Source organism: Cetorhinus maximus, chromosome 3, assembly GCF_964194155.1.
Source record: "Cetorhinus maximus chromosome 3, sCetMax3.hap1.1, whole genome shotgun sequence".
Taxonomy (NCBI): Eukaryota; Metazoa; Chordata; class Chondrichthyes; order Lamniformes; family Cetorhinidae; genus Cetorhinus; species Cetorhinus maximus.
The window spans coordinates 92806621-92821802 of record NC_135881.1 but is presented as its reverse complement, the minus strand read 5'-3'; the positions used below and the strand labels follow the sequence as shown (position 1 = coordinate 92821802).

General features: G+C 39.6%; 1 protein-coding gene across 7 annotated transcripts in view; it reads left to right on the top strand.

The window, feature by feature from the left end:
- The window catches only part of LOC144678789 (uncharacterized), an 85377-nt gene extending 73910 nt beyond the window's left edge, over positions 1-11467 (top strand). For 6 of the 7 annotated variants that reach the window (XM_078538722.1, XM_078538719.1, XM_078538720.1 and 3 more), the window contains 2 exons: positions 4220-4343; positions 10379-11467. In XM_078538722.1, coding sequence (XP_078394848.1) covers positions 4220-4343; positions 10379-10587 — 333 coding nt within the window. In that variant the 3' untranslated portion in view covers positions 10588-11467. The remainder of the gene's footprint in view (positions 1-4219; positions 4344-10378) is intronic. The other variant, XM_078538721.1, reaches the window with a different exon arrangement.
- The last annotated feature ends 3715 nt before the right edge of the window (positions 11468-15182 follow it).

Genomic DNA, 15182 nt, shown 5'->3' with positions numbered 1-15182 from the left:
CAGATTAATTGTAGTTTTGTGGTGACTTTCTAATTTGGTGCAGCAGCCTTAAAAGCAGTTAGGCATGTGTGAGGAAGATATTTTGACTTTGTATGCCGTCTTGAATTCCACCAGCATTATTAGTTTATTGAATTATAATTAATGACGGCTAGTCAATTTCTTTAACCTTTTGGATTTAAAAAAAAGATTTACAATTTTGAAAGCCAATAAGAAACAGCACACTATTAGTGTTTTGTTTGCATTGGTCAATTTCTAGTCTCAATTCGGTATTTTTTCCCCCCAGACAGTAGGAAGTTTGACTTTAACATGCCCACTCATTTTTGCATATACTGTTTCTTTCTACCATCACTATCTGGAAGCTGGAAAGAGGAAACAGCGGGACTGACACTGGGGAAAGTCCCGAGGTGAGTAGGTTTGAGCTGGGTCAAATAAGTGCACAATGTCATCATCTGCATTGGATCATAATTAAGATGACTCGAACTCTCTATCTCCGAAATAGTGAACACAGTTACTTGTCTTATGCGAGTATACAGGACAACGGATTTCCGATTTTTCTGAATAAAATCTGCCCAACAGTGGTTCATAGTAAAAGATTTTGTTACTTAATACTTTGTAATGTGTAGGTGTTAGTTCATTAAAGTTTAATTCTTGCAGAACAACCAATGTGAGTTTTTTTCTTGTTTTGTGTGTCTGTTTTGCACTTCTCCTGCACTCTTGACAGGTGAAAGACCTTGTCAAACATTGATCCATTGTACCAAAAAGCATAATCTGTGTCACCACTATTTACACAAGCACCTACTATGTCAAGTAGAGCTCTCACTCTGCATTTTTTCACAATAGGACAATATGCATCTGAATGAATTGTCTATTCATCAAACTTCATCAAAATCTATCAGCACTAAAACTTTATCATTAATTCCTTATACCATATATCAACTTGGTATAGGGGCTTAGGCATATCTTATTCCAAGTGTCAAAACCAACCAGATTATGGTCTCCTATCATATGCAAGGAATCATTCAGTACTCTCTGGAATTAACATTTGAAGAAGTTTTGTGAACACTTCTTCAGTTTTTGGCTGGGAAGGAGACCTTATACTACATTTCAGTTCTGCACAGAGGTGGTTACCTGGTATTTTTTCTCAGCTGAGGTTTGTGGTACCAACTGGCTCAGACTTCTGTTTCTTGTTCTGACTTCCTTGAAATCACATACCAAGATAATGTTAAATGTTCCTTTAGTATGCAGACTGCTTCTTCCTGCACAAATACCTGGATTGTTTTACAACTGATGATCATCAGCACAGATAATTTGCACGCCTTTAACCATTACCATTTCTTAATATTGCTGCTAATGAAAAGTGAAGATAAATATTCGTATTCCTCTCAGTTTTATCTTATAACTCCACGAGCTACGCCATTTTTCCTATGGTAGTCTGATGGTCCTTTGCTAGAACTCAAGATGGAAAGAAAGCAGATTTTTGTTCAGTTCTACCTGGTTGTGTTTGGTATGGCATACTTCCAGATTTCATGTTACAATTGTTCTGGACATTCTTTGATCCAATCCAGGTAAAGATTAGTGTTTTTTCTTTCAACACAACAGTTGCAGGAATAACCTGTGTATTCTCCTAAATTAAGCAGTAAATATACAAATTCAAAATGAGGGCAGTGCATAGATGTTACCAAAGCCTTAATCTGTTGTGATCGTTAAGCTTTGCTGCGAATGAGGAAAATACTGTAAACTATTTGAGTCCCTATTTTCAGACAGAATTATGCTGTAACTATTCCTATGTAAAAGAAGAAAAAGCTTGCATATATTGTACATTGCCACACTTTTTAATGTCTAAAGTGCTTCACATCCAAGTAATTATTTTGAAGTGCAATGACATATTGCAACGCAAGTGTGGCAGCCATTTTGTACAGCAAGATTTCACAAAAGGCAATGAGGTGAATGATCTGACCCATTCTTTGTCATGCTGTGTCAGTTGAAAGAATATTAGGTAGAACACTTTGCAAACTCTGCTTTTCATATAGTGCAATGTGATCACGAACATTCATCTTAACGGTGTGTTCTTATGGATAGCACCTGTGATAGTCCCATACTGGAGTGCTAACCTAGATTATGTGCTCAATCCTGGAGTGGGGTTTGAAATTACCAGCTTCCAACAGTGCTATCAACCCATGCAAGGACATCACAAGTAAGAAGGCAGCTGGGAGGTGTGCACCAAAGTTGATCATTCTGAGCATTGGAGTGGGTCTTTGTGGGAGAATCTTGATGTTCAACAGAGAGTAGCATCAAGTTTCAGCACTTGGTTCAGGAACTTCTAGAAAATGACCAGAAGTCTTTCTAAACTCTAACAGTGCACTGGTTAAGGAACTTATATGTCTCTAATGACTTTTAATTTTGCTCGCCAAAAGACTTTCTTCCAGTGGTACTTATGTCAGACTATACGTATTGCTATGGGCTTCAGGAGAGCTCCTTTGCTATCTTTACTTCTCGTTAACTTTATATGAAAGTTATTTATTTTCCTCCACTATGGCCAGAATGCATCAGATTGTTCCTGCTGTACAATGCAGTTTAGTAATCTTTTTTACATATTTAAAAAAATGTTTTGGATGATTATCACCTGTACCTGTGCTCAGGAATATAAGCTTATATTGCTTCTTGTTCCATACAATCATATGAGTTTTTTACTTGACCTGGAAGTAGGTTTCCTTTGCTAATAAGAAGAACGTCAAGAACCAATTTCTAAGCAATTTGAAGCGAAAGTAGTTGACTTAAATTGTGAGCAGATCTAACGGTTGCTTACTGCAACAATTCTGTCAATGCTTGTAGACATTTTCTACGTCATTGTTTAGGATGCGCAATGCTGCTTTTCAAATTATCCACACCAGATAGAATTTCCATACATTGCATGGCTGCAAAAACAACTGATTTAATTTACCTTCACCAAAATGACTGGCTGACTTTGACCTATATCCTAAAGTTACCTTTTTAAAAAATTTTAACAACCAGGTATCCCATTTCGTGTTAATTTGGAATATGGTTCACCCAAAGCTTTAACTTCAAACAGACGTGGAATGTAATATCTCCATCTTCAAAGTATTCCAGATTCAATTTCATTTTTTCCCCATTTATACTTTTAAATCAAATAAAATATTTTCTCCTGCTTGTCAGTGAGTTTTTTTGGTTCCAGTTTTGATTCATAACCAGGCGGTTGTCTTATGTCTGTTATGCTCTTGGTCAATTGTGTTGGGTACTTTCGAGATTGTGGTAAAGCCTTCACTTCTGACAATTGATACTTTACGGATCAACTGGAGAGTCCATCAACCCTTACGTGCAACACTGTCATGTATGAAAAGTTTCATATGACTATTGGAAACTTCGTGTTTGGAATTCTTATTGCTTGCAGGAACCCTTGCCAGAGAAAATATTTCTGAAGATAATTAGCATTAGCTCTAATGTTTTACTGGAACAGACTAATGCACTCTTTTCGATATGTTCTTGTAATTGTTGGACTTCAGATGACTTGAGTCATTCAGCAGGAAGGCTAACTTGGCTTGCAAATCATTTTTCAGGAATATATTCAACCTGTGGAGGTGGAAAATAGTCTACAGTGATAAAACGTTCAACTCTCCCGTTGACACTTTTCGAACCGAATTGCTGCTACTTGCTGCCTTGTTCTCTCCACTACGCAGACAGCGGGCTGTCTTTGAATGGAATAGGAAACTTAAATAGATTTTCTGATTCTTTCTTCACCCACAGATGTATTGTCCCCACAACACAAACTGGAACTTTTAAATTCATATTTTTTGAAAAGAAAAGTCGTCATTTTGAATTTTTCACTCCAGAATTTTCTGTTTTTGCTGATAATTTCAGAATTAGCTTTATTGCAGTGAAATTACAGCTAAATTGAATAAAGCAGCTTGAAAATCAATACTGCTTGGGATCTGTGTTTATTTGTTTCACTGAACTCAAGTATCATACTTTGATCTTATATTGATTACCAAAGGTACTTGAAGGACAATCCCAGTGAACTTTATTTACTGTCAGCCTAAAATGCTTCAATGATCTTAAGTTTATAGTAAATAAACTAGAACTGGGTTTTCTTCTTTTGGGGAAAAAAAACTATGTTCTTATGCTTTGTTTTTAACTAAACAGTGTCTTCGTAGTTCTAGCTGTATCCCATTTCAAACCTTTTTTCCCTTGCCCAACCTCAAAGGACCCAGCCATGAGGCCAACATTGGATCAGAGAACTACAAGATCCATCGGTATACCAGATGACTATTCCAGATATAAACCTGATGTGCCAGCTTCAGCGGTACGAGGCTCAGAAAGCCCGAGAGGTAATTCAGATTTGAAAATTATCAGCAACATCTCTATTTACAGGTGCCATCAGGCAAACCATATTACCTCTTACCTCATTTGGTATCTTTGAATTGACTTCATTTGACCAATTGAGGATTTTGTCTGAAATTTAGCTTGGATTTTCAGGTAAGTGGGATGAGAGGATTTGTAATAGGACAGCACCTGGAGCTAGGATCAAAAGCCATTTGAGATCCTAATTTATATTCTGGATCAAAGGTTCAGATTCCTGCAATCTGCGATGGCTTGATCTGGTATACCAGCCTAGTCCACCCTTTGGATCATTTTCAGAAATGGTTACTGAAGTGCATCATTCTGGCCAAATCTGTTTTCCTCTTTGCAGTATTGGTTCGGTTCCTGAGATCAAGGACCCATCATTGGGATCCACGTTGCACAAGAGTCAGCTGTCAAAGGCTACACCAGCTAGTTGCTTTTGTAGGTTAGCTGACCCTTGGTGCACAAATCAGGTGCCTAAAATCCAAATTTATCCATGCCAGCTTTATTGTACTTCGGGCATAACTCCTTTAAGTGGATTTGGAGCTGAGTTTCTGCCTGCAAAACTTGCCCTTTGCAACCTCAGGTCGGAGTGAGTCCTGTTAGTGAGTCCTGTTTTTCATATTCAAAAGCCTGAAGGTTAAACCATTTAAGTCCTACTTGCAGGCAATGCCAGCTGTTGTAGAGGCACCACCATCGCCAATGGGCAGTTGCAGTCACTTTGGTCCCAGTATCCAAGAAACCCCTCAAAAGCAATATTTGCTTAACTGATCTTGAGTACATTACCAGTTGCTTAAGATTCATCATTATCTGTGCCAGCTTTTTTGTACCTTGGGGGTAGCTCCTACTAGTGGACTTGGGAGTTGTGTCCCCAGCTGCAAAATCTGCCCATTCCAACACTAGGTTGGAGTGTAGTTCAACCTTGTAATTCTTTTAAGGCTGAACCGTTTAAGCCTTACTTACAGGGAGTTCCAGGTTTTGGAGAGGCACACTGCCATCATTGAACAATTTCATTCACCTTGGTCCCAATTTCCAAGAAACTCCTCACCATCACTCATGAGAGAACCTAAAGAATGCTCTTTTACATCAAGGAAGAAGTCCATTTTTTTCATAACATTGAATTGAACTCAACCTCTGTTCATGTCAAATTTCTTTGGCTTTAATGAACAAATAGCTTCAACCTTCTAGCACTTTTACATCAAAAGAGTGTTGGTAACAGCATTCTGTGGTACTCAGGTGTTGATAGCATTCTGTAATGTCAAGGACTGAATGGAATCAGAGACTGACATTTTGAAGGTTTCATGAGTTGCCCTTCTCCACTTGCCTGTAAATGCATGGAGCTAAATTCTGCCCCTGAAACTACAGGAACCACAGGACTTTATTCTCCTACTAGCCCAGCTTAGGAGTGTCAGCACCACCTAAATTTAATAGGATTGAGCAATGCAGAGAGATCACATTTCCATTTGAGTTGCACTCTTCTGGAGCTCCTCATGAAAGCACAAAAGTACCTGTTACATAATGATGTTTGAGTTGGGAGAAGGTAATGGTGCCTGTGACTTTCTGCATTTACTGGTGCCTGTGACTTCCTCCATTTGCTGAGGCAGGGTTATCGATGTCCTGTGAGTTTTGATGGTGAATGAATTCAACCAAGAAGGCCCTCCAAACAATCTGTAGTTTCGATATAGATTGTTGATTCTAATAACTATATGGGGAGCCTGTGCAAATGGTGTTTGAATAACACTGTCAGCAGAATTCACTGTCTTGTATAAGGTATGATCCACATTGAGAAGAGAGAACTCTGGAAATGTTCCAGTTGTCTTTAGCTTCCAATGAATGCAGCTTTGTAAATTTGTTCCATTGCTGGCTTGTGTCACTAGCTGCTGGACATATCCCCATAATACCTTTTCCCTCCCAGCTGGAAGATTAATGAATGCTATATGCATACTGTTCGTTCTGGTTCATCAGGCATCTATGTAGACATGTGAAGCTGACTAAAATGCAGTTGAAGGCATCAGTCAATGACTGAAATGGAAATTCAGTTGATCCTTTTTTGGCTGGTTCCCTACACTCACATTTGTGCCTGTGCATCTATCAAATGTCACTAAGGGTTTGGTGATTTGAGTTAGACCTGGTAAGTAATTATCTGGGAGATTTCAGAGACAATTTAACACATGCCGAAGATTCACCAACACTTTTTGTAGTTGGGCTTTAAATACCTTCACTTCAATAAAATTTGTGTCATGAGAAATGGAACATGATCCACTGCTTTTGTTCCAGGACACTACTTCAACAATGGTTTGTGCCTTCAAACCATAGTGATCTAATGGAGAGCATGTACCTGCTATTATTTTTGTGGTGTGATTAAAAGCCTGCAATTGAGTCAGATTCCAATGCCACAGGTTTTTCGCTCCAATATTAAATAGCATTCTGCACATACGTGCTCTGGTATGGCAGTGGTTGGCAAAGGGTGATTTATAGAAAAATAATTATATTTTTCACCCTAAAAAAGATCTGCTTCAAGGACAGGAGAGGTATAAGTGTTATTCCTGTACCTGCTGCTGGTATTTTCCAAGGACAGAGACTCAGACCTATCCTCAAGCACAAGAAAGCAAAACAGATATTTCAAGATCAAAGTGCTTGAGGATTCCCTAGTCTGATAGTCACTGCATCCTGAGGGATTTAGCCTGCAGTTATTGATCTCTATGATGCTAACCAAAAATGGCCAAGTATTTGTGCCATCAAGTGCCAATAAATGTTGCCAGTGCAAAAATACTGCTGGAATCACAACTTCTAGATTCCATGGGTTGAATGTATACCCTTAACTCAGGAACTGGTTCGCCCAGATCTGCACAGAAAAACCTCTATAAATTGAATCAGAATTCTGATATCTTTTTTAAGCTAGCAAGTAATTGAATTTCTGTTACAGACAGACTTTGCATGGCAGAGAACTAGTGAGAACTGCCATCACATGATTCTGACAAAGTATCTTGAGAATTTGTTTCTACTAATCAGTTTTTAAAAGAGAAACATTGTGTTGGTGTAGATGTTTCAGATTTGTTGTATCATTATGGTGTTTGTAGCTACCAACTTCTGGAAGTGGTTTAGCATTTTTGCCATATGTCAAATTTAAATGCTTACTTCACCTGAGGATTTGAAAATGCAACTTGTAGCACTTAATGCCACATTGCATTGCTTGTTTTATAATGGGACATTTGGGTAGCTGCCTTGCTATAATTTTTCAGTAAGATGAAAGCAAAATACTGCAGATGCTGGAAATCTGAAACAAAAACAGAAAATGCTGGAAAAACTCAGGTCTAACAGCATCTGTGGAGAGAAAAACAGTTAACGTTTCAAGTCCGTATGACTCTTCAGAGCTAAAGAGAAGTAAAAATGTGATGAAATTTATACTGTTTAAGGGGGGGGGCGGGTGGAGCGGGTAAAGCTGTATAGAAGGCCAGCGACAGGTGGGAGCAAAGGAGAGATTAACAAACGTCATGAACAAAAGGACGAATGGGGTGTTAATAGTAGTGGTAGGGGCTAAAGGAGTGCTGATGGTGGCATTAAGGTAACAAAGCAGAATGTGATAATAGGACAAGGGTAAGTACTCTGAAAAGAAGATAAACTAGTGACAGATGGCTCTTATAGGGGTGGGGTGGAGGGAGGGATTGGTGGTGGGGAAAAAGGATGGAAAATAGGATAAAAGGTGGGGATAAAACAATGAATAAAAATGAAAATAAAAAGTGGATAAAACTTTAAAAATAAAAATGAATATGGGGAAAAAGGGATAAAGGGGTGAGGATAGAGGAGAGAGTTCATGGCCTGAAGTTGTTGAACTCAATGTTAAGTCCAGAAGGCTGTAAAATGCCTAATCGGAAGATGAGGTGCTGTTCCTCCAGTTGGCGTTGAGCTTCACTGGAACATTGCAACAGTCCAAGGACGGACATGTGGGCATGAGAGCAGGATGTTGTGTTGAAATGGCAAGCGACAGGGAGGTCTGGGTCATGCTTGCAGACAGACCGAAGGCGTTCCACAAAGCAGTCACCCAATCTGTGTTTGGTCTCTCCAGTGTAGAGGAGACCATATTGGGAGCAGCAAATACAGTAGTCCAAACTGAAGGAGGTTCAGGTGAAGCAGTGCTTCACTTGTCAAGTGTGTTTGGGCCCTTGGAAGGTGAAGAGGTAAAGGGACAGGCATTGCACTTTCTGCGATTTGCATGGGAAGGTGCTGTGGGAGGGTGATGAGGTGTTGGGTGTGATGGAGTGGACCAGGGTGTCCCTGAGGGATCAGTCCCTATGGAATGCCGACAACGGGGAAGTGAGGGGCATGTGGAACATTCCTTGTTCCAGTCCTATTCAGGCCCCCTCCCACAACTCTTTCTTTCGGTACATCGATGGCTGTTTGGGTGCCGCTTCATGCTCTCGCCTGGACCTGGAAATTTTATCAATTTTGCTTCCAATTTCCACCCCTCCATCACCTTCATATGGTCCATCTCTGATACTTCCTTTTCTTGATCTCTGTCTCAATTTCTGGTTATAGACTGTCCGCCAATATTCAATACAAGCCCACCGACTCCCACAGATAACTCACACCCTGCTTCCTGTAAGGATTCCATCCCATTCTCTCAGTTCCTTCGTGTCCGTAGCATCTGTTCCGATGATGCCGCTTTCAAAACAGCGCTTCTGACATGTCTTCCTTCTTCCTTAACCAAGGTTTCCCACCCACTGTGGTTGACAGGGCCCTCAACCATGTCCAACACCTTCCTCTCCCTCCCAGAACTATGATAGGGTTCCCCCTGTCCTTGCTTTTCACTCCACCAGCCTCCACATTCAAAGGATCATCCTCCGCCACCTCCAGCATGATGCCACCACCAAACACATCTTTTCTCCCACCTCCCCAAGGTCAGCATTCCGTAGGGACTGTTCCCTCCGGGACACCCTAGTCCACTCCTCCATCACCCCCAACACCCCATCCCCTTCCCATGGCACCTTCCCATGCAGTCGCAGAAGGTGCAACACCTGCCCCTTTACCTCTCCCTCCTTACCGTCCAAGGGCCCAACACACTTTTTTCAGGTGAAGCAGCACCTCACTTGCACCTCCTTCAATTTGATCTACTGCATTCGCTGTTCCCAATGTGGTGGTCTCTACATTGGAGAAACCAAATGCAGACTGGGTGACCACTTTGCGGTACACATTCGGTCTGCCTGCAAGCATGACCCAGACCTTCCAGTCACTTGCCATTTCAGCACACCAATCTGTTCTCATGCCCACATGTATGTCCTTTGCCTGCTGCAATGTTCCAGTGAAGCCCACCGCAAACTGGAGGGACAGCACCTCATCTCCCAATTAGGCACTTTACAGCCTTCCGGACTTAACAGTGAGTTCAACAACTTCAGACCATGAACTCTCTCCTCTATCTACACCCCTTTTTCCATATTCATTTTTATTTTTAATATTTTTTTTATCCACTTTATTTTTTATTTATTTTCATTTTTATTCATTGTTTTATCCCACCTTTTATCCTATTTCCAACCTTTTTTCCCCACTACTGTCCCCTCCCCCACCCCACACCAAGGGCCATCTGTTCCTTGTTCATGTTGTTCTTTACAGAGTACTTATCCTTGTCCTGCTATCATCATATTCTGCTTTCTTACCTTAATGCCACTATCGGCATCTCCTTTAGCCCTTACCACTACCATTAACACTCCCTTTGTCCTTTGTTCATGACATATTTGTCAGTCTCTCCTTTGCCCCCAGCTATCACTGGCCTTCTATCCAGCTTCACCTGCTCCACTCCCCCTTAATCAGTATAAATTTCATCACATCTTTACTTCTCTTTAGCTCTGGAGAAGAGTCGTATGGACTCGAAACGTTAACTCTGTTTTTCTCTCCACAGATGCTGTTAGACCTACTGAGCTTTTCCAGCGTTTTTTGTTTTTGTTTTATAATTTTTCAGACCTCGCATCGCAGTCCATTTTTACTGCAACAAAATCTACTTACGTTCTATTTTGCTCTTTTTTTTTAGGCGGTTATGATTGGAAACAGGATACTTTGGCAACAAACCTGAGACAGTCACTTGAATCCTCATCGTACCTATCCTCTGCCACTCCTGCCAGAGATTCTGCGTTGTATTCCTCTTCAGGCAGGGGCTATTCGTCAGATTACAAATCCAGTATTCAGGATGTAAACTGGGGCATGAATACAAGCACAACCAATACTTACTTTGGTCGCTAAATTCATTGCAAGTTTGTATACAAAACATAATGGATGGTTTGGGCTGTGCATTCTGAACGTGGCACACCTGCAGCACAGCACAAATTGATCTCTTAATTCTATAACTTCTTCCCTGACCATTCATTTTACTATGTGTGCTTTTTGTATTTGTTTCTTAAGTAGCTTGCATCTCCTGAAAGGTTAACCATATGACTTCTGCTCTAACCCAAGCTCACAATTCAACTGAAATTCAATGAATTAATATATTTCTCTGCGACCCTCTTGACACCTATTGATAAGCAAGCAGTCATGTCTAGAAGCAATGTTATAAATAGCTTGCCTTTTTTCTCCTGTCATTGAACACTACATGTACACAACCTGATGTGCTTAGAACAACTAGTTTCAGGAGTGAAATGTTATTTTTATCTCCATACTTTCTCTGTTCATCTCGTGACTGCATTTCCATAGACACGAGCATCCACCACTCAAACTTTCACATTATCTGTGGACAGTTAGATCATGGTGGGCATCACATACTGGCCCCATTCTGTCCTCACCTGACATCAGCAAGCATCTTGTTAAGCAGGAATCATTGGCAATTGGGAACAGGAACCTGGCTGCCACCACTGTCCTCCCCACAACTTCCATATCTAGGGATACTGAGTTATGTTACCACTATTGTCTGACGTGGGATCAACCAATTCTGCAGAGACCCAAAGCTTTTGATGGGTTGTCTAGTTCAGCACCACGCCATATGATACATTTACTCAAAAGTTTTTAAAACGAGGGAGAGATACAGTTTTTCTACAATTTTGTATTCGCATAAGCTTGTATACACAATGCAAACAACAATTGATCTGTGATGCCCATAAGCCAATAAAGTGATCATTTAGAAATGAAACATAGATATTTTAATGTTCAATTCAAATGGTAAGACCATTTTTGAAAAAAAATAGTCATTAATAAAAATGGTAACATTTTATAATCTTTAGTGATGGGAAGCTTAAGAATCTGCTGTTTTATTTTTGTTCACTGATATTTATCACACTGGTGTTCTAACTAGTACACTCAGCTCACAAATTGCTTTTGTGCATCAAATGCCAATAGGCAATGCCATTTGGAGAGGGGAGCAAAAAATAACGATACAACTATTTGAGCTGGTATTGATATTGGGAAAAAATCTCCCATCCCTGTTCCCTGAAGACTAGTTTGTGTTGAGTGGGAAGCCTTAAAAAGAGCAAACATAAATTTATTCAAAATTCTCTCCTGACAGTGTTGGCTTGGGCAGTCTTTGGCAAGTACACAACATCTTTACGAGCTAAAGGTGGCCACCAATACATGAAGCATGAAATCTATGATTTGGTTTGGTAGACATTTAATACAATAATAAAGGTGAGTTTCAAGGTAGTTATGGCATCAAATCTAATGCACTTCAAGCAGTGCGAAGTGTAGCTAAGTTCGGCAGCTTGCCTAAATCTACATTCTCCCCCTTTTTTCCCCCCCCCCATTTTGAATGTAGTAGTAGTAGGGGGAACTGCTTCTTATTTATCTGGGTATAAGTGGCTTGACAATTTTGGTAAAATTTTGATACATGACAGAAGTATTGAAAGGCTACTTCTGGGTGACTTAGAGAGCTTTAGCTGTCATGTCTACGATATATATGGAAGAAACATTGGGTGACTGAAGCCGTTTTTTTGTTAGGCATGGATCCACGGTGTGCAAGTCTGAGTTTATTTTGTTAGTGTTGCGTTGATTAGCTTGACTATAGATTACCACTTTTTAATTTCAAGAATCTTGGTGTTCTTATACACCCCAATAGAAATGTCCTTCAGCTGATAGCTATTTTTATGTGCAAGCGTTTGTTAACTAATCGTTTGAATATTGCATTTTCCTTGTAGCTTTTAAATTGCACCCTTCATCAGTTGTATCTGCAAATTCACTTTGTAGTAAATATTTAATATTAGAAAGCAGAATTGGAGGAATTTGCATGATCGCCAACCGTTTCCTCATTTGGACTGTTCAGAGTACACAAGTATTGTGAATTTTGGCTATTTTAATACTGCAACAATCTTTTGAAAGATATTGTATCAGATTTGCAACTGAATCAGACCTGTGAAACTCTTTCACTTTGAATCATTTAGCTTTAACTTGTATGTGTGTGAATTCACTTGTAAAAGTGAATTATGTCCTTAAGGAATAACCATCTTATTGTTTTGCGAGCTGTAATTAAATGAGCAGTGTTTTGAACATTGGAACAATATGCTATTTAAAATAAAAAACCTTCCCATTCTTGAGTAATTTAAAAATGTGCTTTTTATACTCAAACATGCAACCAAAATATATTGCTAAAATGCTTTAAAGATAATGTAAGCGGTTCCACTGATGGCTAAGTCTGTTATTCCACTGTTTAGAACAGTAAGGTTCCATGTTCAATTCTCAGTAAGTGTTAAGTTACCAAATCTTAATTAGGGCAACCACTTAATTGGTTATGGCACCCATCAATTAGGAAGGGGAATATTGACTAGAGTTCCTATTTGATCACAATTCAAGGATTCTTGCTAAAGTGCTTAGGTATCAGCATTGACTTGGTTTAGGGCTAATCTCAACTGTCTTCCTGCACTTGATTAATTTGCTGATGATTACTTTGAAGACAACTAGCACCCATGCATTGTAAGGAGGGGACAGGAGAAAATTGCCCAGGAGTCTGAAAAGTGCAAGAGTTTGTATCTCCAATGCTAGTGCTCTAATATGCAGACAATTAGAAACAGAAGAATATCTAAGTAATAACCACAGCTCTTAAACTGAACTTTGTTGGTGAGGAATTTGGTTCTTGTGGCACAGCCTGGTTGGGCAAGAGTCAGAAGGAGGCTGTATACTTTGCCACAGAGAAGCAAAAATATTGGTGAATGAGATACCTTGGGTCATGCATGAAATCTCCAGATGGTTTATTTTAGGAATCTAAATTATGGCTGGCTGTTTTGAGAGGTATGGAGTGAGGCCTGGAGACCTGTTGGAAGGGCAGGAAAACTCGTGCATGAAACATTGAAATATACAACCTCCTGAGTTTAATACAGATTGAAATGGCCATTAAATGACAATACTTGTATAGTAAAATGTAAGACACCTCATAATTACTTTCCTCATGGGTACACTCGACATTTGTGGATAACTTAAATATTAGAGATTCAAAATTGCGTGAATCTGTTTTCTAACTAGGCCATTTTTCAATGTGTGAGGTATTCCACATAATGCACGTTGTACTCTGTTGCTAAGCATCAACTGTGTGTGATGTGACCTGTACTTGAGGGTCATAAGGTCTAAATGCTATTTCATGCAAAATTTGTTTAGAGGCTATTAGATCTTAAGAACATGTGGCTCCTGAAGCAAATTGGATTTTTTTTTTTGGGAAAGTTTTTGTAGATTGGAAGTGATTGACTTTATTTTTAATTATGAGCTTTGCACAGAAAATACATGAAGTGCAACAGGTCAGTTTTAAAATATGTAAGTGTAAAGTATCTGGTAAATAACCCTTTCTAACTTTTACAACTAGTATGATGGTTGCATTTACGATCGAAATGTCACAAACATTTTTGATTTTATTTTGTGTTTTGGTGACATGGTTGAATAGATAGGGAAAGTACCCTTTTTAGTGAGGAATGTCATTTTGTGAAAATTGTGTATTACTATCCTTTGAAAGCATGGTTGATGCTAAGCAACAGTGATGCTCAAAATGTAAAGCTGCAGGAAGTGTGATCTATGTTCTGATTTTTATTTCTAAAATTTTTGAAAAGTTCGTAGTGTTTCATCAATGTTTAAATAAATGTGATGTTCACTTAGTTTTTGTGACTGTAAAGGAACCAAAATAAACAGAAAATTCAATACTGTGTTCAGGACAATTATTTCTTCCAAATCTCAGTCTGTCGATGAGTAAAAATCTTGTATTTTATATCTCTTTTTCAGGGGGACTGGAAAGACATTTTAAAAATGTATTCTTTCATGATGCTGGCCAGGCTGTTGGTTCCTAACAGCACAGTGATTGTTCCTACAACACATGGACTGCAATGATTCAAGAAGACAGCTCATCACCACCTTCTCAAGGGCAATTAGTGGTGGAAAATGAGAGTTGGCCTAGCCAGTAGCACCCATATCCCATGAATGAATTTTTTTTTTCATATTACTCATCCCTAATTACCCTTGGAGGTGGTGGTGAGTTGCCACCTTGAACGGTTGTAGTCCGTGTGGTGTTAGGTACACCCACAATGTTGTTAGGAAGAGAGCCCCAGGATTTTGACCCAGTGAGAGTGAAGGAACAGCAGTATAGTTCCATGTCAGAATGGAGGGAAACTTGGGAGTGGTGGTATTTCCCATGTATCTGCTGCCTTTGTCTTTCTAGGCAATAGAGATCGTGAGTTTGGAAGGTGCTGTTGAAGGAGCCTAGGTGAGTTGCAGTGCAACTTGTAGATGGTACACACTGCTGCTGCCACTGTGAGTTGGTGGTGGAGGGAGTGAATGTTTTAGGGTGGTGGATGGGGTGCCACTCAAGTGGGCTACTTTTATCCTGGATGGTGTCAAGCTTCTTAAGTGTTGTGGGAGCTGCACTCGTCCAGGCAAGTGGA